Raw genomic sequence first — 24,976 nt, forward strand, 5'->3', positions numbered from 1 at the left:
TATGTTCCCCCCCCCCCTCCTGGGGACTCCGAGGCTGTGTGTTGTGATGCCATGATTTTTGGATTTTGGAAAAGGAAGTGTAGTGTGTACTGTACATGTAGTTTAGTGTTGATAGTTAGGAAAATTTGTATTGGAAACATTTGTTCATTATTTCAGCTTGCTTTGCCGCATCTTTATAGACCTCTCCTTCAACTTTCAGATTGGTGGTTCCTTTCTTTTGTTTCAGTTTGCGATTGACAAATCTATGAAACAGTTTGGGTTCATCCTTACATTTGTCTACTATACCTTTTTCAAAATTCCTTTCTTCCTCTCTACGTATTCTTGTGTATTCATTTCTAGTTCTTTTATATTCTTCCTTTGTTCTGGTATTACCTCTCTTTCTCCAGTTGTTCCACGCCGTGTCTCTCTTTTTTTTTTTGCTATCATACACCTTCTATTAAACCACTCCTTTCTCCTGTTTTCTTTCCCCCTTACTCTTGGCACAATTTTTCCACTTCCGAATTATAGAGATCTAGAAAGATATCACACTTTCTCTGTATCTCTTGTTTCTCTGAATTTTCTCCAATCCACATTTTCGAAAATTTTCTCAATCCTGTAAAGTTTGCTTTCCCAAAGTTATATCTTCCCTGCCCATAAAGCTCGTCTCTTGGCACCAGGTTCCCTATTATCATCTGGAACTCAATGACCACATGATCACTTTTTCAATAGGGCACAGATATTTCAAAGATTCTATTACATCAGGTTCTTTGGTAAACAGTAAGTCTAATCTTGCTGGTGTGTCCTCACCTCGGAACCGTGTCTCTTCTTTGACCCATTGCGTCATCAAAATTGTTCATTGTTATATTTAATAGTGCCCCATGAATCTTCGCTGCCTCCTGAGTCCCATTTCTCCCAGTCCACCTCTTTACAGTTAAAGTCACCCATTAAAATTATATTGTTGCTTTTCTCAACCATTTTCTGTAGATAACTAGCCATGTCTGATAACATCTGGTATTCATCATCGTCCATGCTCTTAAGATCATGCACTACCGCCATCTCTCTCTTGCTATTCTCTCCAGTTTCTAATTTCATATTTATCACCTCAGTCCTGCCTTCTCCATTTCCATGTATCTACATTTATGTTGTTCTTCACTGCTATCATCACTCCTCCTCCCGTTTTTTTCTTTTCTGTCTCATCTCCACAGTTTGTATTTACCATCTCCCATATGGACTTCAATATCTTCTATTAACTTCGTCTCCACAAAGCACATAACATCAGGTTCATGTACCCTCAAGAAAGCGTTGAGATCCTTGCCAGTATTCAACCATCAACATTATAGTATTTGCCACCATTGAATTATTATTTATGTTTTTTATACCCTCTTCTCTCTCCGTCGGTACCACTTCCTCAGTTCTGATCCATGACTCTCCATTCTCCAGTAAAACACTGTCTTCTCTTCCTCCGTTCTCTGTTCGTTTTTTGCCTTTACTTTCTTTACTAACTCCTTTATTTTAGCTCTTCTTCTTTTGCATCTCTCCTTTGCCAAACATTTTTGAACCCATCATTGATAATTCCCAAGTTCTATTGATGATTTCGTTTACCGTTGCCTGGGACTTAAGTTTACCTTCAATGGCCTCGTCCCTCCCTCCTCGTACGTTCCTAACCTAAACACCTTCAATCTCATCTTGAGCTTCGTTGTTACCCTCCATAACTACTAATATTATTTCTTTAACCTTACTCAGTTCTTTTTTTCTCTTTCTGATCTTACTGTCATACGTTTTTCTTTTCTTCCTGAAATTATTACGGTACACATTTTTTCTTCTCTGCTACATCCCTGACTAAAGATTCTCTACTTCTCAGTACCCTAACCACTTCCTACTCCACCTTTTCCTTGCTTTGTTGTTCTATAATCTCTTTCAAATTTACATTTCCTTCCTCTTGAATTTTCTTCTACCACTTATGAAGCTCCTTGATTTCCTTAATGTCCTCATCTTGCATCCTTGATTTGGATTCATATTCAGCTAGTTTACTTTTTATCCCGTCCCTTTCTTCTTCCAACCTCTTATTCTCCCTCTTGAGCTGTTTTATTTCATTAGAGGCAGATTTATTACTCACTTTTAATTCTGTGACTTCTCTTTCTTGTTCATCACTGCGTGTACAAACTTTTTCCAGTTTATTCCATAGAATTTTGCTCTCTTTCTCCTGCTCTAAGGTCCGTTCCTGCAACTCTCCAAATACTGCCCATACCTTTTTTAACTCCTGGACATTCCTCTGCGCTGTTTTCTCTACTCCTGCTACTCTTGTTTGGTTCAGCTTAGTACTTCCATTCCCCACATCATCTTCGGAGAAGCCCACAAAATCCCTCTCACCAGTTGTAAACAAAGCACCGTCCCTTTCCGCCATGATGCAACCATATGGAGACTTTCTATTTCCACTATATCTTGTACTCTTTATGACCGAAACCACGTTTTTTTTAACTACTGTCCGACGGGACCACCACTCACGCACTCATTCACATGATCACAATAGGCTGGTCTCCTTTTCGTCGCTGATTTAACTATTATTTCCCCACGATCCAGGAAGAGCTCCGTCTCTGTCAGCGACCTGTGTGTGTGTTCTTACCTAATTGTATCTTTACAGGAATGAGTCAAGCTCGTACTGTCCCGTGTCTTAAACCGTATTTATCGTACATATCCTTAAATTTATGAATTGTTTTGGTACACACTATTTCATTCGGTAGTGCATTCCACTGATCAGTTGCTCTATTTGGGAAACTAAATTTCCTTACGTCTTTATCACCTCTTTTTTTATGCAGTCTTTGTCAGTGTCCTCTTGCAGATGTATCCCCATAGGTTATGTAATCATTTATGTTTATTTTCTCCTTCCCTGATATGCATTTATATATCATAATCATGTCTCCTCTTTTCCTTCTTTCCTGTAGTGTAGGCAGATTCAGTTTTCCTAGTCTTTCCTCGTAGCTTAGATCCCTTAAGCTTGGTACCCATCTTGTAGCGGCCGTTTGAACTTTTTCAATCTTATCTGTTTGTTCTTTGAGATGAGGACTCCAGACTACTGATGCATACTCCAGGGCTGGTCTGATGAATGATATTATTTTTCTTAGCATGTCTTCATTTATGTATGTGAATGCTATTCTCATATTTGCAATCAGTGTATACATATTCCGTACCTTCTCACTGATGTGGTCAGCCAGAGATAGTCTGTTATTAATAATCACACCTAGGTCCTTCTCTCTTTTTAATGTGTGTAGGGTTTTATTTCCTAACTTATAATCCCAATCAGGTCTTTTTCCACTTTTACCAAACTTGATTACATGACACTTGCCCACATTGAATTCCATTTGCCATGTATTGCTCCATTCATATAGTTCATTTAATTATTCTTGTAGCCCTTTACAAGAGTCTGCATTAGTAACTGACCTTTGTATTTGTGCATCATTGGCAAACATATTTAGATAGTTTTCATTTCCAATGTTGCTATCTATATCATTTATATACACTGTTCTCATCTCTCTTTTTTTTAGAAAATCTTACATCCAACAATACAGTTTGCCTTGAATTTCTCCTTGATGGTAGTTTCCATAAAACCCTTTGGTGCGGTATTCTGTCAAATACTTTCTTAAAATCTAAATAGATACTGTCCACCCATCCTTCTCTTTTCTGTAAGGTTTCTGTTACTCTATCATAGTAGCTCAACAGATTAGTAACACAAGATTTTCCTTTTCTGAAACCACTGTCTTTCTGTTATTATATTGTGTTCTTCTAGATGATTTACCCAAGCTTTTCTTACCAGCTTTTCTAATACCTTGCTTACAGCACTGGTTAGTGATACTGGTCGGTAGTTGAGTGGATTTTGTCTGTATCCTTTCTTTAATAAGGGAACAATGTTTGCTTTCTTCCAAATATCAGGTAGTTTACCTTGTCCTAAGGATTCCTTGAAAATTAAAAATAATGGTTTACTTAACTGCTTTGCACATTCATGTCGCACCCAGCATGAAATTTCATCAGGTTCATTTGCTTTTCCTTTGTCTAATTTACGTAGCTCCTCTTGTATTTCTTTTTCTGTTATATGTATATCTGGTAATATGTGTGGGCATGCCTGTTCCATATCATAGCTCTCAAAATCATTTTCTTCTGTAAAAACTGACTGGAAATTCTTATTTAGTGCTTCACAAATATCTTTCTCTTGTGCATAGGTGATCCTCTCATCTGTAATGGATTGTATTTTATCTTTTTGCTTCTGATGTAGCTGTAAAATAGCTTCGGTTGATCACTACTTTTATTTATGATATCCTCCTCAAACTGTTTTTGGGCTTCCCTCCTTATTCTTGTATAATCGTTTCTTGCCTTCTTTACATTTGTTATATGCCCTCTCACTATTGTGTCTTCTGTATCAATTCCACAACAAATCTCCTTTTTATTTTGATTTTTTACATTCTGTATTGAACCGTTTCTTTATTTTCTTTTCTGCTTCTTTGTGCTGTGGAATGTACTTCTGGACTTCTATTTCATAAAGTTCACAGAATTTTTTATATATAGCATTTAAATCTTGTCTTCTAAGCTCCTTTTGCCAATCAATTTCCAAGAAGTACTTCTTTAGGTCATGATAGTTTCCCTTTTTATAGTTTAGGCTCTTTTTGTAACTTTCATTGCTATTAACTATGTCACATGCAATCCTGAAGTTGCAATTTAGTACTGCATGGTCGCTTTTGCCAAATGGAGGGTGATGCATTAAATTGTCAATATCGTTTTCTTGCCTAGTAAATATACGATCTAGCACTGAGGGTGCATCGAGTCCTCTTTATCTGGTGCTTTCCCTTACATGTTCTGTTAGGAAAAACTATGCACGAGATCCAGGAGCTTTAGGTCCCAACAGCTTTCTTGGCTTATTATATCTAGAATATTCCAATTTATATTTGTATTAAAATCTCCAGTTAGTACAATTCTTTCCGATTTCTCTTCCATTCTATGTAGTAATGCTCTTAAACTTTGAATTGTACTCTCTGCGTGTGTGTGTGTGTGTGTGTGTGTGTGTGTGTGTGTGAGAGAGAGAGAGAGAGAGAGAGAGAGAGAGAGAGAGAGAGTGCATGCTTGTGTGAGTGAGAAAAAGTGAGTGGGAGTCAATGAGTGAATGAGTCATTGAATGTGAGTCTGTGAAAATGATTCACAGAGTGAGTCAGTGAGTGAGAGCGAGAGAGTGAGCCTGTGACAGAGAGAGTAAGCCAGTGAGAGTGAGTCAGAGTGAGCAAAAAAGAGTCAGTGGGAGTACGTGGGAGAGTGAGTCAGTGAGAGGGACTGGGTGGGGGTGGTAGAAGGGCAGTTTGGCTTTCTTGTCTCCCTCCCTGTCCCCCCGCCCTCCTCCACCCCTTCTTGCCTCCCTCCTCCACTCCAGCTTGTCTCTTTCCATTCCCTAGCCCCCTGCTTGCTCCCTCCCCATTCCCCCACCCACCCCAACCCCCACTTCGCGTGCTGCCAGCATCCTTGTCAGGTAAATGTAAGCATATCTCCACTACCGAAAAAGAAGGAATGTTATGCTGTAGGTGTGTTAAGGACACATGTACAAAACCAAATAAATAAACTCTACAACGAAAACACTGCTCACGTCTACTGCGATGGTTCGGTCAGAGAGGATGGCAGAGCAGGGTGTGGGATTGTAATTTTATATAAAGCAAGCCGTGCATGTGTACAGAGCGAAATAAATTTTTGAATAAGCAACAACGTGTCTTCTACTCAGGCAGAGCTATATGCAATATTATACGGCCTCAAGGAGATCACAGGAGGTGAAGGAGATGTGTGTTTCTTCGTAGACAACCGAGGAGCATTGGAGTCTCTTAATAGCACAGCACCTGCACTGGCAGACGTTGTCTTCCAGTGTAGAGCTGTCCTGCATCAGCTCAAGCAATCTGGTAAAGCACATCATTCACATGGACACCATCCCATGTTGGAATACCAGGTAACGAAAGAGCTGACGAACTAGACAAGAGCACAGCAGAAAGAGAAGACAGATGTAGTATGCCAATTAACCGTGAAATATTAAAACTATAATAAGAACAAAACAAGGTAAAGAGGAAAAACAGAGAATGGAGCAGCAACATCAATAGTGAAACTATGTCTCACTACATTAATGTTGCTCTGAGAACCCACTTTACATATGGAAAATATAAAAATAAGTGGAAAGATTCCGTATGCACTAGACTGACGTTAGGCTATAAATATCTGTGGCAGCTTGGAGTGGATACGCCCGATAATAAAACGTGCTGCAGACTGTGTAATGAACCCACAGCCCACACCCTGCAACAGAATGTACTTCACTGCTCAAAATTAGCGCAGTTTAGAAATCCTGCTTTAGACTCAGTGATCGAACAAGTCGTTTGGATGTGTAATAACGATAAAATAGGAAGTATACTGAATTGTAAAAACATAAAACACATACTTAAGTAGACATTGCTATATTGTGATGTTAAGAGTAACCGAACAAAATATCTGAGTAGGGTGAACAGTACATTATGCTCTTCCGTAATATCCCAGAGCAGGATGAAAAGTACATTATGTTCTTATATTATTTTGTAATATCTTGGAGTAGGGTGAAGAGTAGCTCAGCCTCCTCATCCTTTTTAAGGTGATCCATTCATCCATCATCCAATCCTACATTGCCCCATGAGGAGCGTAGGAGCCCGGGGCTAGGCAGTTGGTCTCGACACTTAAGATGAGAAAGACCAGCCTCACTCATCCCTGAGTGGCATTACATGAGCAATCGACCTCAACCACCCCTTGGATACAAACCTTCACCGGCTTAATCCGACTGGAGCGCAATAATTACCCACTAAACCACCAAGTGCCAAAATTTGGTTATATGGTTACCACCCAGCGTAGTAAATGGTTTCCTGGTGCACAGGAAACCATTTGGTTTGTCACTCAGTGTAGAGTCACCCACAGGCAGGAGGAAAAGGAAAGAATGAAGGAAAGAAAGACAGAAGAGGGAGTGTAAAGTCACCCGTAGGCAGAAGGACAAGGAAAGAATGAAAGAAAGACAAGGATGGAAAGAAAGATAATGTAATATATATACATACCTGTATACGTATATGTATGTATAACTGTCTCAATTAAGTGTCTAAAGTCCCTGTCAGTTGCCCAGAAGTATCTCGCACTGCACGTTCCATCCACCTCACCTGAGGATGGAAGATGATGATTGGGTGCAGGTGAGAAGTGTGAATGTCAAAGGTAGGGTGTCAAGAAGCAGACCCAACAAAGATCTGGGGTAAGGTCATAGAGTGACCTCAGCAATATGGAACTGAACAGAGAGGCTGCCAGAGACAGAGCAGCATGGAGAGACACCATTAGGTGACCATGGCCAATGTATGCAAGCATGTTGGAGGCTTTATAAGCAGTATGAAAGATACAACTGATCCTAGATGGGGCTGAGTACTTTAACCCATTTCAGCCCCAGGAATCCCTTTTTCATATTATGCACACCTCCTCCTTATGTTTCTATTCAGCTTAGGATTGTTATTGAACTGTAGGGGCTTGAACAGCCTTGGTTAGTTCCTGAAAATATGAAAGGACTTTTGTACGTCTAATAAAATTTCTGCTAGCTAGCTGCAAGAACAGCCTGCAGACTTTATCACGATTCTAAGGTTTAAAGACCATATTCTGTACCCTAACTCAAAACCACAACCTCTTGCGGAAATACAGGACTGGATATGAATTTATACATGGCTTTTAACTCATTTTCATTCTTACCATACTAATACTCCAGATAATATTTAATTTTATCATACAATGCTCCTGATTTTATTCATTTTAGCACAGGCTTTTAAATCCGGGGGGGGGGGGGGGGGGATCAGATGGTCTTCATTTGCCTTTTCACTGGGTGTTAAGTGGTGGCAAACACCATTCACTCACTTGCAGTGCAACTAACTTCTTCCTTCACCTGTATCATTCCTTTTCTGTATCTGCCCTTCTCTCTTCCTATTTATCACGTCCTTTCCATCACTTCTTATTACTCTTCTTTCTAGTTCAGATGGTTGTACATTTGAGTGACAAGCCTAACGATTTCCTGTAAACCAAGTTAACTATTTACAATGCTGGGTGGTAACTATTACCCAAATAATGAGATGATGATGATGAGTCTACTATGGTCCCTCTGTTAACTGGATGGAGAGACAAATGTGGCATCCATCCGAGAAATAGACCTCCATGCTCTTCCCTAAACCTCGCTATGGTGCGGAGCTGTCTGCTGCAGGGGAGCATCAGATCACTGCATGGGACGGCCTTCCGGAGCAGTCACCTGCCTGCAGATGATGGGGTTTGCTTGGCCAGACTGATCAGGGTTGCACAACAACAACAACCCTTTCACTTTAAGAAACCTCCCTTAACCCTTTAAAATTGATTCTTGCTGCTACCAAATGATTTTATTTAACTTATGAAATGCTCTTTATACTGAAGAGGTTGAGTAAGGCTAAGTCTACTTTCTGTTGTTCACAAATGTATCCTAAGCTGAATAAAATCGTCAGGAGATGGCAAGAATAAAAACAATAATAAATAAATAAAAAAAGGGAATCCCTGAGCTCATGGATTAAACTAAATAAATCAGTCTGGAGGTATCTAGAACAAACTAAATTAAACACTGTGAATCCACAGACAGGAATAAAATATGAAAAGGGGATGTTAAAAGCCATCAGTCTGAAAAATATCTTGCTCCATTTCATTCTGCTTAGCCCTGGGACCTTATACCTCATATAGGATATTGTAATACAGGACTGGATATGAATTTATTGAACTTTATTTAGCTACATCACATTTTTGCCATTCCTAGATTATTCTACTCTTCTTATGACAGGCTTTTCGAACTGACGGGGTTACAAATAGCCTTCATTATCTCCTCAAAACAAAAAGCCTTTCCAAATTTAAATAAAAATCTTTCATCTGCAAAGGTAAACTGAAAGGGACATCACCTAGATTCTTTTAACAGCTTTAATCTGAAAAACAGTCATTCTCATTCTCCGCAGATGTCAGTATGAAAAACATCCTGAGCCAGTAAATCTGTTGGTGTGAGGTTGTGGTAAGCAGGCATGCCAGAGATTGCCAAATGTGCTTTCATTCCAGCTGCTTCTAGCTCAACTTCGTTAGCCTGAATAAACGCTAACTCCTCCTGGGCTGAGTCAATGCTGGCCATGACTGTTGGTGATAAGGTGGCAGAAAGAATGTGATCCTGTTCTCTCAACACTGTGTCGATTTCCTCTCGTTCTTCGCAATACTTGGCATGCATGAACTTCTCCTGGATAGTAGAAAAAAAAATGTTAGGAATACAATAGCAAAGCCTAAAGGTCCTACACAAAATGAGAAAGAAAATGTGAAAGTTACATGGATACACATACTGTTCCTTCAGAACTACGAGTATGTCCATCTAGTTCATGATACTTTGCACACATGAACATCTGGAAAGCACTTTGCATTAAAGATGGAGCCTTCTATGCCAAACTGGTAAAAATATTGGGTGAAAAGAAAAACAGCCCAGGAGCTAATAATGTGGCAGCCTGGTTGAGCTCTCATCTACTATTTTAACTGCTGAGATTTGCCCTGTTTTGCCTTAGAGAAACCCAATCATCCACCCACAAGAAAACATCCATCACAAACATCGACTGTGAAGCAACTGTCATCGAGAACTCCATATTTACACAGCTATATTAACTTGGGTTAGATTGTAAGGGTTACTGTATCAGGTGGTTGGTGGTTGCCATCATTCACAAACTTGATGTTGTGCTGCCTTTGGATGACTTTATACTGAGTCACACGCCTAATGGTTCATGTAACCCAGGAAACCATTTACAGCAATAATGTACCATATTATTACGTTAATATGAGAAATAAATAAAAGGTTACAACCTTAGTGGCCCTTCGCTATGTAGCGAATGATATGTAAATCAGTCAGGCAGCTAATCAAAGGCAGACAATCATTTCTTTTTCTTTCCTTCTAGGCACAGCTGAGCTACAGTCACAAAACACTGGCTTTTCTCTCTCAGGTTAACTCTGTTCTTCACTCACCACTACTTATTCAATGGCTAACTTTGACTTACCAACTATCTGTCTGACTACAGTACAGTAATCCCTCAATTATTCAGCATAATAGAGCCAGGTGAATCCAGATATGGATCAAATCTGGATATGGAGCAATATTCTCTACTGTACCTATACCCTACCTATATGTACAGTACCCCTTCTATTTGTGGCAGTGTTCTCCGGTCTTTCAGCTGTATTTAGACATCAAAACACACATGGGAGTATCCAATATAAAATCAGTCACTACGAAAACAGTGGATAAACAAAAAAAATCCACAAATATCCTACCTATATGTACAGTACCTCCTCCTGATTGTGGCAGTGTTTTTTGGTCTTTCAGCTATGTAGACATCAAAACACACACATGGAAATACCCATTATAATGCTAGACACTAAGATGACAATGCATAAACAATAAAAATTCGCAAATATCCTACCTATGTGTACAGCACCCCACCTAATCATGGCAGTCTTCCTCGGTCTTTCAGCTATGAGGACATCGAAACACACATAAGAATATACAATCCATATATATATATATATATATTATATATTATATATATATATATATATATATATTTATATTAAAATGCAATATAGTGCCACAGGGGGCACCCCAACACCCCCACAAGGAGCCCATAGAGGAGCAACGACAGCGCGCCGGGACTCGGGGGCGACAACGGCATAAGTCCGCCTGGGCCGCGCACCCCTATGACCCGGAGCTCACCCGCCGCAACCATGGCAGGAATACCAGACTACCTTCTGGGCGAGCCTTCCCCAACCAGCATCGAGGTGGAGCTGTTCCTCCAGCTCCTGCCAGCATCCCTGAGATGGCCAGTAGCCGCTCAACCCTCCTGAAGGAGACGGCCTGAAGCCGCTCTGAGGGAAATAAGATGGCCTGTAGTCGCTCCCGCATTCGCCAGGAGACGGCCTGTATCCGCTCTGAGGGGAATAAGGAGACAGCCTGTAGCCGCTCCCGTCTTCATCAGGACACGGCCTGTAGCCGCTCCCGTCTTCGTCAGGACACGGCCTGTAGCAGCTCTGAGGGGAATAATGAGACGGCCTGTAGCCGCTCCCATCTTCATCAGGAGACGGCCTGTAGCCAGTCAACCCTTCTGAAGAGGGGAATAAGGACACAGCCTGTAACCGCTCCCGCCTTCATCAGGAGACGGCCTGTAGCCGCTCCCGCCTTCGTCAGGAGACGGCCTGTAGCCACTCTGAGGAGAACAAGGAGACGGCATGCAGCCGCTCAACCCTCTTGAAGAAGACGGCCTATAGCTGCTCTGAGGGGAATAAGGAGATGGCCTGTAACTGCTCCCGCCTTCGTCAGGAGATGGCCTGTAGCCGCCCTGAGAGGAATAAGGAGATGGCCTGTAGCCGCTCCTGCCTTCATCTGAAGATGGCCTGTAGCCGCCCTGAAGGTGCCCTTCTCGAGATGGCCTGTAGCCGCTCAACCCTCCTGAAGGAGACGGCCTGTAGCCACTCTAAGGGGAATAAGGAGACAGCCTGTAGCCGCTCTGAAGGTGCCCTTCTCGAGACGGCCTGTAGCCCCTCAACCCTACTGAAGGAGACAGCCTGTAGCCGCTCTGAGGGGAATCAGGAGACGGCCTGTAGCCGCTCTGAAGGTGTCCTTCTCGAGACGGCCTGTTGCCGCTCTGAAGGTGTCCTTCTCGAGACGGCCTGTAGCCGCTCCACCCTCCTGAAGGAGACGGCCTCTAGCCGCTCTGAGGGAAATCAGGAGACAGCCTGTAGCTGCTCCTGCCTTCGTCAGGAGGCGGCCTGTCACCGCTCCGAAGGTGCCCTTGGGTCTGCTGGTAGCTGCTCCCTCCCCCAGGCCACGGCCAGTAGCCGGGCCTTGACAATGGCTGGTAGCCACGCCCCCTAGAAGTCCACGGCCAGTAGCAGGGCCCTACGACAGGAGACGGCCAGTAGCCGCTCCTCAGTCAGGAGCTGACTCCTGTTCTCCAATCCACAACACAGAGGGAGTCTCCAGCCTAGATGAGTACTGGAGAGGCCCCGTGACTTTCCCCGGCCTCTGCTCCCTGCAACCGGCTCTGGAGAAGACCCACCTGATGGACCCTGACGTAGGCCATTGCCGCAGCCCCTTCCTGATGGCACCGCCAAGCACCGGGGCAGCAGCTCTCGGGAACCCCAGACCGCCCCCAGGACTCCCGGGCGGGATCTCTCCACACCCCGACGCCAGAAATCTTCGTCCTCTGTCAGGCGCCTGAGCGAGACGTTCAGGCAGTTATTCGGCCCCAGCCCTGAGGGCCGTACTCCCGCCTCCAGCCCTGACAGCGCGGGACCCTTCGCCACCCGCAGCCCCGGACGAGAAAGGACGCCCCTGCATGTGATCCCGTGGCCTCTGGTTATAGAGGCCCCAGGCGGAACCCAGCCCTGTCAGTAGTAAGGCTGTGACACCTGCACCACCCTTGTACCTGACCACCATGACGCCCAAATCACAAAGAAATGACAGTGGTAGTACAGTGTCCGTGACCCAGTAACATAGAGGCAGAGCAGTGAACTATGGTCCGTCTATTTTATGAAGAGCGTTTGGGCGTTGCCCCTCTTGGGGAGACTCCGTCCCACAGTGTTGCCATACTTTGTACTGGGAAACTTAATAGGATTAGAGAAGAGGCGCTAATGACAACTCTCCCTCCCAGCACACCACTCTCTCTCCCCTCTCTCTCTCTGAATATAGAAATTGCATTTTTTGTAGGTTTCTTTCTATAAAAAGTCTATACGGTTTTCTGAATTATTAAAATTTGAGGAAAAGCCTCCTGACTGACTGTCACTCTCTCTTTAACATTATGTTTTATTATGACTGATTTTCTCCTTAAAGTATGATTTTTTGTTTTGTTTATAATTTCGATTTATTTTACACACCACCTTTGAGGTTGAGGAAAAGCCTCCTGACTGTCTTGTTGCGCTCCTATTCAATTTCCACCACATTCCCTCCCTCCCTCCCTCCGTCTTGCCTTTTCTCCCTTATCTCCAGCCTCTCCAACCTCTCTCCCTCGCTGTCTGCCTATCCCCCTTATCTCCATTCCCTTTCCCTCCTCCCTCTCTCTCTCTCTCTCTCTCTCTTACGGTCTGTCTGTCAACATTATGTTTTTCTTATGAATGTGATACTTTCCTTAAAGTACGATAATTTATTTGTTCTTTATAATTTCGACTTTTTTTCCACATCACCTTTGAGGTAAAAGGCAAGGCGCGTTTTTTTTTTTTTTTTATAGAGGTTTTCCCCAGGATCCTAATCAACAGCTTTTGAGGGAACAATTATAGGTCCTCTGATTGCCTTCTCTTCTAAAAAATACTTATTTACATTGTAAATAAGCTCTTTTTCTCTAATGTGGCGCACACAAGAGCGAGTGGCAGGAGTAAGAGCATCCATCTCAGGTGGCGGCCAGAGTGGAAATGACCTGGATTAACACGGTCACTCTATCCTTACAAGCATGGCAACATTGGAAAGCAACGTTGCCAAGTGTTGTGGTATTTATAAAAAGTCATTGTTATTATTAGAAAAAAAGAAACATTTATAACATTATATGGCCTTATTCGAGAATTAAATATATATATATATACTGTAAATAAACTTCATTTAGATGTAGTAAATAGCTGACATGAGACAGAGACGTGTACATGTCTGGCAGGGAGGCAGTCGAGGAAAATCCCAAGAGGGACAACGCCTAAACGTGCTTCATTAAATAGCCAGACAATAAGTACACAATGGAAGTCAGTGATAATACCAAAGTGGTGGAGTGAGTAACAGTGACAGTGCAACCGCGAACACTGCCACCCAGTGAGTGACGGGTCTATTATAGTGAATACACTACCACCTCATAACACCTCCTAATACTAAAACCGTATCCAAACCCCAGTGCCAAAGAAACACTTACCAACAGGAAACAATATCATCGACTCCAGGAATGTATAAAACTTAGACTTCCTATAACTAATAATACGTAAACCTCTGCCCCAGGTGCTATTCATTTTGATCCAAGCAGTACCCTGCGCGATACTGATAACCCATATCCAGACATAAGAGTTGTAACTGTCCAGTGTATCTGTATCTGTGACATCTACCCGTTCCACTGTACAACATAGTAATACACGTGTAAGGTTGTTGCCTTGAGTTTTGTGTCCTACCTCTCTCCTATTTGTCTAAGCTTCGGTCTAGAAAGAGAGCCCCGCTACACACTAGGCGTTTACGGGACAGGAAGCCAGACCCTTAAAACACATAGCATTACACTGGTGGACAGCGGTGGTTCTTGACTCGGGCATACGAGAGAGGTAATCAGGAAATACTGAAAAATGGCAACCAAACCGCATGTGCAATTACCTAAGTTCGACTCCGAACAGTATGATGTTCACACATACCTGGCAATTATTAAACCTTTGCTAGATATCAGTTTCGAGGATGACAAGCTGAAAATTGCAGTCACACTCCCACTATTCGGCTAATATAGCACCCAAGATTGTCCCGGGGCTCACCTGGCAGAATTTCATGAAACTCATGATCCAAGCCATCACCCCATCACTAGGTAAAGTGGTGGCACTATCCCAACTGGATAGTTTAACTATCAATGGCAACTTAGACGATACTTTACTCCAAGCAAGACGCCTGGTCACTGCTGCCTACCTGGAGGCAGATGATGAAACCTGGGAGCAACACACCTTTAATACTCTTCTGAGTCATAGTCAAAGAGCACTTTACGATCCATGACCTGACTGGAGACATGGATAAGGACGTTCAACTGATACATCACCTCCTGCACCCTAACAAATCAATGTGGTAAGGAAGCTTCCCACAAAGATTCCGGCTCCCCCAGTCAAGCCACGTCCCCCTATGCCCCGTACCAGCCCCACCCCAGCACCCAGCCCGCCTAGGGCACACCTCATCTACCGGTGCCCGAGCCACAGGGAGAACCCCAACCTCATCCTAGTGAACCCCTAGGAATACTCCGCGTGCAGCTCCAGGTACCCACTGCACGATATCAGAGATCAATTAAATGCTGCACGACAGAAAACTACTACCCCAGGCCAACGCAAAGTTTCCTCTCTAGAAGATGAGGTAACAGAGGACGAACCCGCACCTGTGGAGGAGACCAACCCTGGGGAACGTGAGCCGGAGCAAGAAGGAAGCCCCAGACAGTTGGATTTTTAGGACCGCCCCCGGACCTTTCCACAGAGGCAGGGGCCATTTCCCCCAAATACCGCCCCTCAGTTTACCACAAGATGAAGCTGAATGGGGTGAAAGCTAGACTTCTGGTTGATACGGGAGCTCCTAGATCCTGCCTGTATAGCCACTACTTCTATCACAAATCGACCTTTGGCCCATTACTCCCAAAGGCTACTCACCTTGTGGATGCAGGGGATGGCCCCCTGCCAATCCGTGGGGAAACATGGGCCCTGCGCATCGACACCCATCAACCGGTGTCGACCCAGCATCAGTTCATAATATTCGACTCTTCCTGCCGCAATTACGATGGATACCTGGGGTTGGACCTGTTGGAGAAGTTAGGAGCCACCATTGATTGCTGCAACAGACAGCTCCAGTTCCGTAAATCACCCGACCCCTCCCCCCCTTGGGCCATTTGCACCTGCATGCCACGGCCCCAGCTGGAAGACTCTGCCCCCATAAATCCCCTCCTTCTCCCCACTGCCCCCTCCTCCCCCCCTTTTCCAGCCAACATTTCCTCCGCCGTCACCATTCCCCCCCACCATGAAGCCTGGGTGCCCCTCAACCGGCCCTCTGGCACCTCTGTCTTGTTCTCCCCACTCCTGCTGCCTGGAACCCTCTCGGCCTGCCTTCTGCCCCCAGCTTTGCTTCCCCCGCATCACACGGCAGTCCGGATTGCCAACCTCACCCCTCACCCTCCCTAAAGGGCTCATAATCGGAGAGATGGAGGAAGCCAAGCCCTGCGTCCCTTCCCCCTCCCATTCCTCCGCACCCCTGCCCCCCATCCCCGACCATCTCTCTGCTCACCAATCAGACACCCTTTGCCGCCTCCTCCTGGATTTCCAGAATCTGTTCGCGGCGGGACAGCTGACATTGGACACACCACCTACCTGGCTCACGAGATTCATACGACGGGCCCACCGATTCGACAGCCATCCCGGCGGAAGAACCCCAAACAGCGGGAAGAGGAAGAGCGCCAGGTGCAGGAGATGATTGAAGCTGGAGTCGTCTCCCCCTCCACCAGCCCCTGGTCCTCCCCCGTCGTCCTCGTGAAGAAAAAGGAGGGCACGATGCGGTTCTGAGTCGACTACCACCAGCTTAACAACGTAACCACCAAGGATGCCACTCCACTCCTGCGCATAGACGACTCCCTGGATTCCCTATGCAGTGCCTCGTGGTTCTCTACCCTCGACCTCCAGTCAGGGTATTGGCAGGTCCTGGTGTGCCAGGAGGACAGAGGTAAAGCCGCCTTCTCGACCAACAACGGGAAACATTATGAAATTAATGTTTTTCCCTTCGGCCTCTGTACCGCCCCCGCCACCTTCTCCAGGTTAATGGAATCCATCCTCAGCAGCCTCACGTGGGAGATCTGTCTCGTGTACTTGGATGACATCATAGTCCTCAGCCAGACCTGGGCCAGCCACCTGCAGTGCCTCTGCCGGGTTTTCACCAGGATCCGACAGGCAGGCCTCAAACTCCAGCCCACCAAGTGTGTCCTGGCCGCCAGAACCGTCTCATTTCTGGGGCATGTCATCTCCCAGGCTGGCATATCTCCTGACCAAGACAAACTCTGCGCCATTGCGGACATACCCCACACCACAAGACATTCACGGGATCCGAGCCTTCCTCATCCTGACGTCCTGCTACTGCCATTTTGTGAAGGGGTTCGCCCATATTGCCAAACCGCCCCACGACCTGACCTGTAAGGGGGAACCATTCCTCTGGAAGGATGAGAGACAAGCCACCTTCCAACAGCTTAAGGATAAACTCGTTTCCGCCCCCATTGTGGCCTTTACTGATTATGCCCTCCAATTCTGGCTCTATACACCTTTCCCTAATTGCCATCGGCGCTGTGCTGACGCAAGTCCAAAAAGGCCGCGAGCACATCATCGCCTGCGCCAGCCGTACCCTCAATCAGGTGGAAAGAAATTATGCTGCCACCAAGACAGAGTGCCTAGGCATCATCTGGGCACTTGAGCACTTCCGGGCATACCTATCCCGGACCAAGTCACCATCATCACTGATCACCAGTCCCTCCAGTGGTTGCAGCAGTCTGACACCCACACTGCCCAGCTCATCCGATGGCACGAAACCCTGAAGGATTTCAACTATGAAATCTCGTACCGCCCCGGCAAACTCCACATCAATGCGGATGCCCTCTCTCGGCTCCCCATCCACGCCGCCCAGCCGAAGCCAGACCTCCTCCAGCAGTGGCATCACGAAGAGCGACCCCCCTGGATCCCCCAGCACCTTCTCAAGAAACCGTATCGCCAGGGCGACCACCTACTTACCCTGTCAGGGCATATTCTCCTAGCCCCCAACACTGCCCTTGATGCCCTACGACACCTGCACACCCACAACGGCATTCACCTGGGCAAAAAAAAGCTACTGCAGGTCTTCAATGACACCTACTGGGCACCAAATCCTTCCGCCCTTGCCAAGAAAATTATCCAAACCTGCCGCGCGTGTGCACTCGGTAAAGACATCACCAGTACCGCAGGTCCACCGGGCCATATGACCGCCCACAAGCCTTGGCAGCTGTTGGCAATCGACGTGGTGGATCCCTTACCTCCAAAATTGGGCTATAGGTACATGATCACTTTCGTCGACAAGTACTCCAAATTCGTCGTGGCCTGCCCAGCAAAGGAACACCACGCTGTTGCAGTGGCCAATGCCCTAATTCAGCATGTATTCCCGTACTTTGGCATCCAGCAAGCGATCCATTCAGATAACGCACCCGAGTTCGGCAGTAAGATCTGGGAAGAGATAGCCCATATCTTTGGTTATAACATCTCCCACTCATCCCCTTACTGGCCCCAAGGAAATGCCATATGTGAGCGCAGCCATCGCACACTGATGAATCAGCTCCACACCTGGATAGATGCCACCAAAGACGACGACTGGCCCGCCCATGTAAAAATTGTGCAATGGGGCATCAACTCCTGCCCCCGAGAGGACGGAATTTCACCATATGAACGAGTGTTCGGGGAAACACCCCTCCTCCTGCCCCTTCGGCAGCATTTGGAACTCCCCACCTCAACCCCCACAACAGACCCGTTACACCATCTCAAACGCCGCCTGATCCACCTCCAAAACAACCTGGACCTCCGCCTCGACACCACCTCCAACCCCTATAGGCCAGGTGACACGGTTATGATAGCCCAGCTCCCCACCCCCCACAAACTCGCACCACGCTTCACGGGACCCTACACCATCATCCACGTCCCTAACCCCTATCAGGTAACTGTCAAGTACCACGGCACTCCCAGCACCCTCCAAAACCGGCATGTGTGTCCCTTTCGCACTCCTACTCCCACCGCCCCAGCCCCACACCCCGTCCCACCCACTATCCCCGCGCTGCCCCACCTACCACCTACGACTGCTACATCTCCTCCCCCTCCCCCAATGCCTCCACCTCACCTTCTGTCATGCTGCATCGCACCTCACCTGACAACCCACTGACACCACTAACTCCCCGCCGCTCCCCCACCTCCTCTCCCACGCCCAGCACCGCGTGTCCCGCCCACACCCCCGCACCCCCTATGCCCACCACGCCCCCGCCCCAGCCGCTGCCCCCGCAACTCCCAGCCCACTGCCTGAACATGCCCTCAACTCCATCTGTGCTGCCCACGCCCCCACGACACCACCACCCACTCACCCTGCACCCCGCTTGCCGTGCCATGCCGCCCACACCCCTGCCACCCCACAGCCGCCCTTGTGTGCCCCATGCACCTCACACACACACTGACACTGCACACCCACATCACCATCCACACCCACCCTCAAGACAACCATCACACGCTCCGGTCGCCTCTCCCGCCCACGCGCCCGATACACCCACTCTCTCACCCCACCCACCTTGCTGCAAAATCACACCCCTACCCCTGTCCTAAATCATCTCACACTCATGATACACCAAACATAAATCCCGGCCACCTACACTCCCCAGAGACACCAAGCCGCATTACCTTGGCATAAAACCCCATATACACCATGCATCTCCACCATTCGACACATCCCTGCATCGAGGACAACAACCAGCGCCATGAAGATTTGGCGAGCCGTATGGGTACCGCCCCTTGGACGGAAACAACGAGTCCGAGGACCTCACCACCTCCTACAACTCCGCTCCTCTCCTCCACCGACTCATCCACCCTCTTCCTCACCTGCGACGAATAACAAGATGAGAACTCCGCCACTGCAGCCTGGCACTCCCTCCTCGAACGCCTACAGCCAGTCAATCACACCTACAACACCAAAGTTTACCACCTCCAGTCACAGGGACATGACTTTTTCCCAGCAGGCGGTGGTAAAACGCAGTATAGTGCCACAAGGGGTGCCCCAACACCCCCACAAGGAGCCAATAGAGGAGCAACGACAGCGCGCCGGGACTCAGGGAGACAATGGCACAAGAGTGCCAGGGCCGCGCGCCCCTATGACGTGGAGCTCGCCTGCCACCACTATAGCAGGAATACCAGACTATCTTTTGGGCAAGCCTTTCCCAACCAGCATCTGCGTGGAGCTGTTCCTCCAGCTCCTGCCAGCACCCCTGAGACAGCCAGCCGGTAACCGCTCAACCCTCCTGAAGGAGACGGCCTGTAGCCGCTCCCACCTTCACCAGGAGACGGCCTGTAGCCGCTCTGAAGATGCCCTTCTCGAGAAGGCCTGTAGCCGTTCTGATGGGAAAAAGGAGATGGCCTGTAGTCGCTCCCGCCTTCGTCAGGAGACGGCCTGTAGCTGCTCTGAAGGTGCCCTTCTCGAGACGGCCTGTAGCCGCTCTGAGGGGAATAAGGAGACGGCCTGTAGCCACTCCCACCTTCGTCAGGAGACGGCCAGTAGCCGCTCCGAAGGTGCCCTTCTTGAGAGGGCCTGTAGCCGCTCAACTCTCCTGAAGGAGACGGCCTGTAGCCGCTCTCCGGGAAATCAGGAGATGGCTTGTAGCCGCTGCCGCCTTCGTCAGGAGACGGTCTGTAGCAGCTCTGAAGGTGCCCTTCTCGAGACGGCCCGTAGCCGCTCTGAGGGGAATCAGTGTAGTGCCACAAATTTAGTACTCATGTATATGTTTAGGGGTACCGTAATTTCTAAGTTAGATAGGGTGTAATCTGAATACTAGTCTATAAATTCCTGTCCTAAGTAGTAGTTCATGTGTTAATGATCGATGTAGGGTTAACTTTATTTTTATATGTATACATCTCTGTATCTATGCATGGGTGATGTAATTGTGAGTGTTGAGCTATGGGAATTCCTCCATCTGGTAGAGTAATGAATAACAGATGCGTGCGGCCTTTCCCCTTGTTTGTGCGTCGTTGTTGGGCGCCAAGTTTGAACCTTGGACAGAATAATAATGGGTACGCAATTCTTTCCATATCATTGTTGTGAAATGCTTACTAATGAAGCTGCTAGAATCCAAATATGTAAGATTAATAGTCAAAAAAGGCCAAAATAATGTAATTTGTGAGGATCAAATAGTCCCGCTTGTCTTAGCCGTCACTAGATGGCATAAGCTACCCCAAACTCAAGGCAGGATGGCAATAAATTCAGTATTTAAATTTAGTAAGGATTGAATCCCAAATTTTCCCCAATTCAATCAAAAGTCCTAACGTCATGTGTACACTACTATATAAATAGTGAAGAGAATTAAAACCCACCATATTGCAAAAACACAATCTCATTTGATCTAGCAGTGGCATCCCTTGGTGCCTGATATGTCCCATTCGCTACTCAGACATCGTGTATAACAGACGTTGGTTCAGGTGAGCTGTACACATTCCTCCTTCCCCCCCCCCTTTTTCTTGTTTAATCCTTACTTGTCGTGAACCATATGAAGTAATGTTGTTAAAAGCTTAACGTAGAGATTCGCTACTCAGACATCGTGTATAACAGACGTTGGTTCAGTTCACAGACACCGTGACGTCGGGGTGTGCACGAGGCCATCTTATGATATTGCCCATAGACTCGTCTTACATACACACACTACCCATGAATAATTTATAAACTGAATGTAGTAGAAATGGTATTATGAATCTATCAGGTGAACTTTATTTTTTTTTTTTTGTAGATAGGGTATAGAATTTTGAAAAGTGATGTGATCATGTAACGGAAAGGCGAATTCAAACTCATCAACCATTTTCTTTCTCTTATATTAATATGTTAGAGAATTGGGAGCATTAAAGGGAACCTAGTGGTTGTGAACAAAAAAATGTAATTTTTGAGTTGTTCCTCGAGGCTAAACAAGCTATCTATCTATTGCCAGACGCCTCAATCCCGTTTGGGGTGGCACGAGTGATTATGTATTCTTGGTGATTATGCATTAATTATGATTATGAACTATTAATAATTATGAATTGATAGTGATTGTGAATTATTAGTGAATTGCATGATGAGATTATACTACACGGACGAAATATAACACGAGTGATTATTTTTTTAGGTTCGAGGCTATGCCAGCCCGAAAAGACAACTCATGCCAATAAATGTCCCAGTCTTGAGGCTATTGACGAGCCCAAGAATAACCGATAATAAAGAGTGAGGTATGATGATCTCAGAAATCACTTGAATATTCCAATTGTTTCGTTTGGTGACAATATTGTATGATGATCGCCCAAACCATGGTTTTAATTTACAACCCTTTTCCATATGACTAAAGGTCATGTAATTAAAAATGTCTGTTGATAACCAGTATAGAATTAATAAAGTATATGCCATTTTCTTTTTTATACTTAATCAAGGGAATTACGTCCTCTCACGCATAATTCATTCCCCTTCCAGTTCAAGATTCCTCCGCTTTGGGAACGACGAACACACGTGGTAGACTTATTCTCAACTCGGCCAAAACTACAAACGCTACCAAAACTATCTTAAACAATTAACCTTTATCATACCAAGTCAAAACACCACCCCCCCTTTTGTTTTTACTGAGGTGAATATTCTATCAGTCATTGAGGGGAGACTAAGTCAAGTACCATTTGTATTATCAACGAGTAAGTTGAAGAGAAACAACAACAGTGGAAAATCCATAAATTCCCGACCATTACACTGGTGTCAACCGGTGGGATTAAAAAATCCTATCGTTATAATCAGGAGATGGCCTGTAGCCGCTCCCGCCTTCATCAGGAGACGGCCTGTAGCTGCTCTGAAGGTGCCCTTCTTAAGATGGCCTGTAGCCGCTCCACCCTCCTGAAGGAGACGGCTTGTAGCCGCTCTGAGGGAAATCAGGAGACAGCCTGTAGCCGCTCCCTTCTTTGTCAGGAGGTGGCCTGTCGCCGCTCCGAAGGTGCCCTTGGGTCTGCTGGTAGCTGTTCCCTCCGCAAGGCCACGGCCAGTAGCCGGGCCTTGGCAACGGCCGGTAGCCGCACCCCTAGAAGGCCACGGCCAGTAGCTGAGCCCTACGGCAGGAGACGGCCAGTAGCCGCTCCTCCATCAGGAGCTGACTCCCGTTCTCCAATCCACGACACAGAGGGAGTCCCCAGTCTAGAAGAGTACTGGAGAGGCCCCGTGACTTCCCCCGGCCTCTGCTCCCTGCAACCGGCTCGGGAGAAGACCCACCTGACAGACCCCAACGTAGGCCGGTGCCGCAGCCCCTTCCTGATGTCGCCACCAAGCATTGGGGACCGCAACTCTTGGGAAACCCAGACCGCCCCCAGGACTCCGACGCCGGAGATCTTCGTCCTCCATCAGGCGCCTGAGCGAGAGGTTCAGGCAGTTATTTGGCCCCAGCCCTGAGGGCCCTACTCCCACCCTCAGTCCTGAAAGCATGAGGCCCTTCGCCACCTGCAGCCCCGGATGAGAAAGGATGCTCCTGTGCGTGATCCCGTGGCTTCTGGATATAGAGGCCCCCAGCGGTGCCCAGTGCCACCAGTAGTGATGCTGTGACACCTCCACCGCCCTTGTACCTGACTGCCACGTCTCCCAGATCAGAAATGAGTGACAGTGATAGTACAGTGTCCATGACCAAGCGACATAGAGGCAGAGCAGTGAACTAACTACATAACGGAAGTCTGTGATAATACCAAAGTGGTGGAGTGAGTAAGTGACTGCAACCGCGAACACGGCCACTCAGTGAGAGACGAATCTACTATAGTTTTTTTTTTAATAAATAACAGAACGGAGGAAGGAAAAACAAATGAGTAAAAAAAAATAATCCATACACCAGATTACTGGTGTCCTCTGTTCATAAAATATCTGTAACAGTTAGACTTGAACAGTTGTGGGTTGAAATTTGGAGGGAAACAACTCTGGGGAAGTGAGTTCCAGAGAGATGCAGTTCGGGGAATGAAAGAATTCTGAGAGGCAGAAGTTCTGCAATATGCCTGGATGACATTCCAGTCATGAGCACTACCAGATGCCCGTGTAGCACAAGGGAAGGCATGGATAGGTGGCACCACAGACGCAACTTCGTCTGAGCATTTGCCAAAAAAAATCTGTAAAATAATGCTACGAAGGCAACATTCCTTCTTACTTGCAGGGGAGGTAGTTTATATGTAATGGCAGGGTTGTTAATGATTCTAACAGCTTTGTTCTGAATTTTGTCTAGTTGTCTTAATGCAACCTCTACACAACCATTCCACAATGGTGAGCAATATTCAAGCTGAGAGCATACATGACTCTTATAAATTATAGCTAACTGCTCATCGGCGAAGAAATTACGGACTCTGTACAATAATCCAAGTTTCTCTGAGGCGGTTTTGGCAAGTGATCTGACATGAGAGGTCCAGCTAAGGGCACTGTTAAGTGAGATGCCAAGAATTTCAATACTTTTGGAGATGGGAATATTAGTAGCACTGAAGGTAATGTACGAATCTGGCAATATCTGTCTATTAGTAAACTGTATATATTTAGTTCTACTAGCAGTAATAGAGACAAGGTTGTTTTGTCCCCATCCACTGATTGTAGATAGATCTTGATTTATGGAGTGAATACGCTACCACCTGATAACACCTCCTAATGTTAAAACCGTATCCAGACCCCAGTGCCAAAGAAACACTTACCAACAGGAAACAATATCAGCGACTCCACGAATGTATAAAACTTAGACTTCCTATAACTAATAATACGTAAGTCTTTGCCTCACGTGCTATTTATTTTGATCCAAGCAGTATCCTGCGCGATACTGATAACCCATATCCAGACGTAAGAGTTGTAACTGTCCAATGTATCTGTATCCGTGACATCTACCCGTTCCACTGTAGAACTTAGTAATACACTTGAAAGGTTGTTGCCTTAAGTTTTTGTGTCCTACCTCTCTCCTATTTGTCTAAACTCTGGTCTAGAAATCTCACAATAACTTTGTAGCTTATTGTGGTGAAGTTTTGTAGATCAGTTATACATATATTAGACTCGTGGACAAGAGGTTGTTATATGTGAGTAGTTTTGTAAGTAGATAATCTTCGTTCCCTTTTACTGTGCAATGACAGGAGAGGTAAAGATTAGTATGGGACTACTTTTATTCGTCTTGGAAATATTAACATAGTCTGACACACGAGTGAAGTATAGAGTCCCGCGAGCTACCTCCCAGTCTTGCTCTCTCTCTCTCTTCCACCCTCTCGCCCATGTTGCTAGGCTCCTCCCTGCTACCTGTCGGTTCTATGGCTAACCTCCTTCTGAGCTCTGCTTCCTAAATTCTGGTGTAGCAGGGGTTGTGTCACGTGTGTTACACTGTTGTTGAAATGTTCTAGAAGCCTGTGTGCGAGTATGTGTGTATGTGTGTGTATGGTCACTAGGCACTGTTCGTGTGCTTAT

The 24,976-nt window shown here is 46.2% G+C and overlaps 1 protein-coding gene across 2 annotated transcripts in view; it reads right to left on the reverse strand.

Annotated features, from left to right (window-relative positions):
- Window positions 1–8,877: 8,877 nt before the first annotated feature.
- LOC145408249 (uncharacterized) overlaps window positions 8,878–24,976 on the reverse strand; it is a 195,975-nt gene continuing 179,876 nt past the window's right edge. For both annotated transcript variants that reach the window (XM_080279015.1, XM_080279017.1), the window contains one exon: window positions 8,878–9,274. In XM_080279015.1, the coding sequence (XP_080135141.1) occupies window positions 8,993–9,274 (282 nt within the window). In that variant the 3' untranslated portion in view covers window positions 8,878–8,992. The remainder of the gene's footprint in view (window positions 9,275–24,976) is intronic.

The sequence above is a fragment of the Coenobita brevimanus genome, chromosome 76, assembly GCF_032717465.1.
Source record: "Coenobita brevimanus isolate Jiangsu-jjx chromosome 76, ASM3271746v2, whole genome shotgun sequence".
Lineage (NCBI taxonomy): Eukaryota > Metazoa > Arthropoda > Malacostraca > Decapoda > Coenobitidae > Coenobita > Coenobita brevimanus.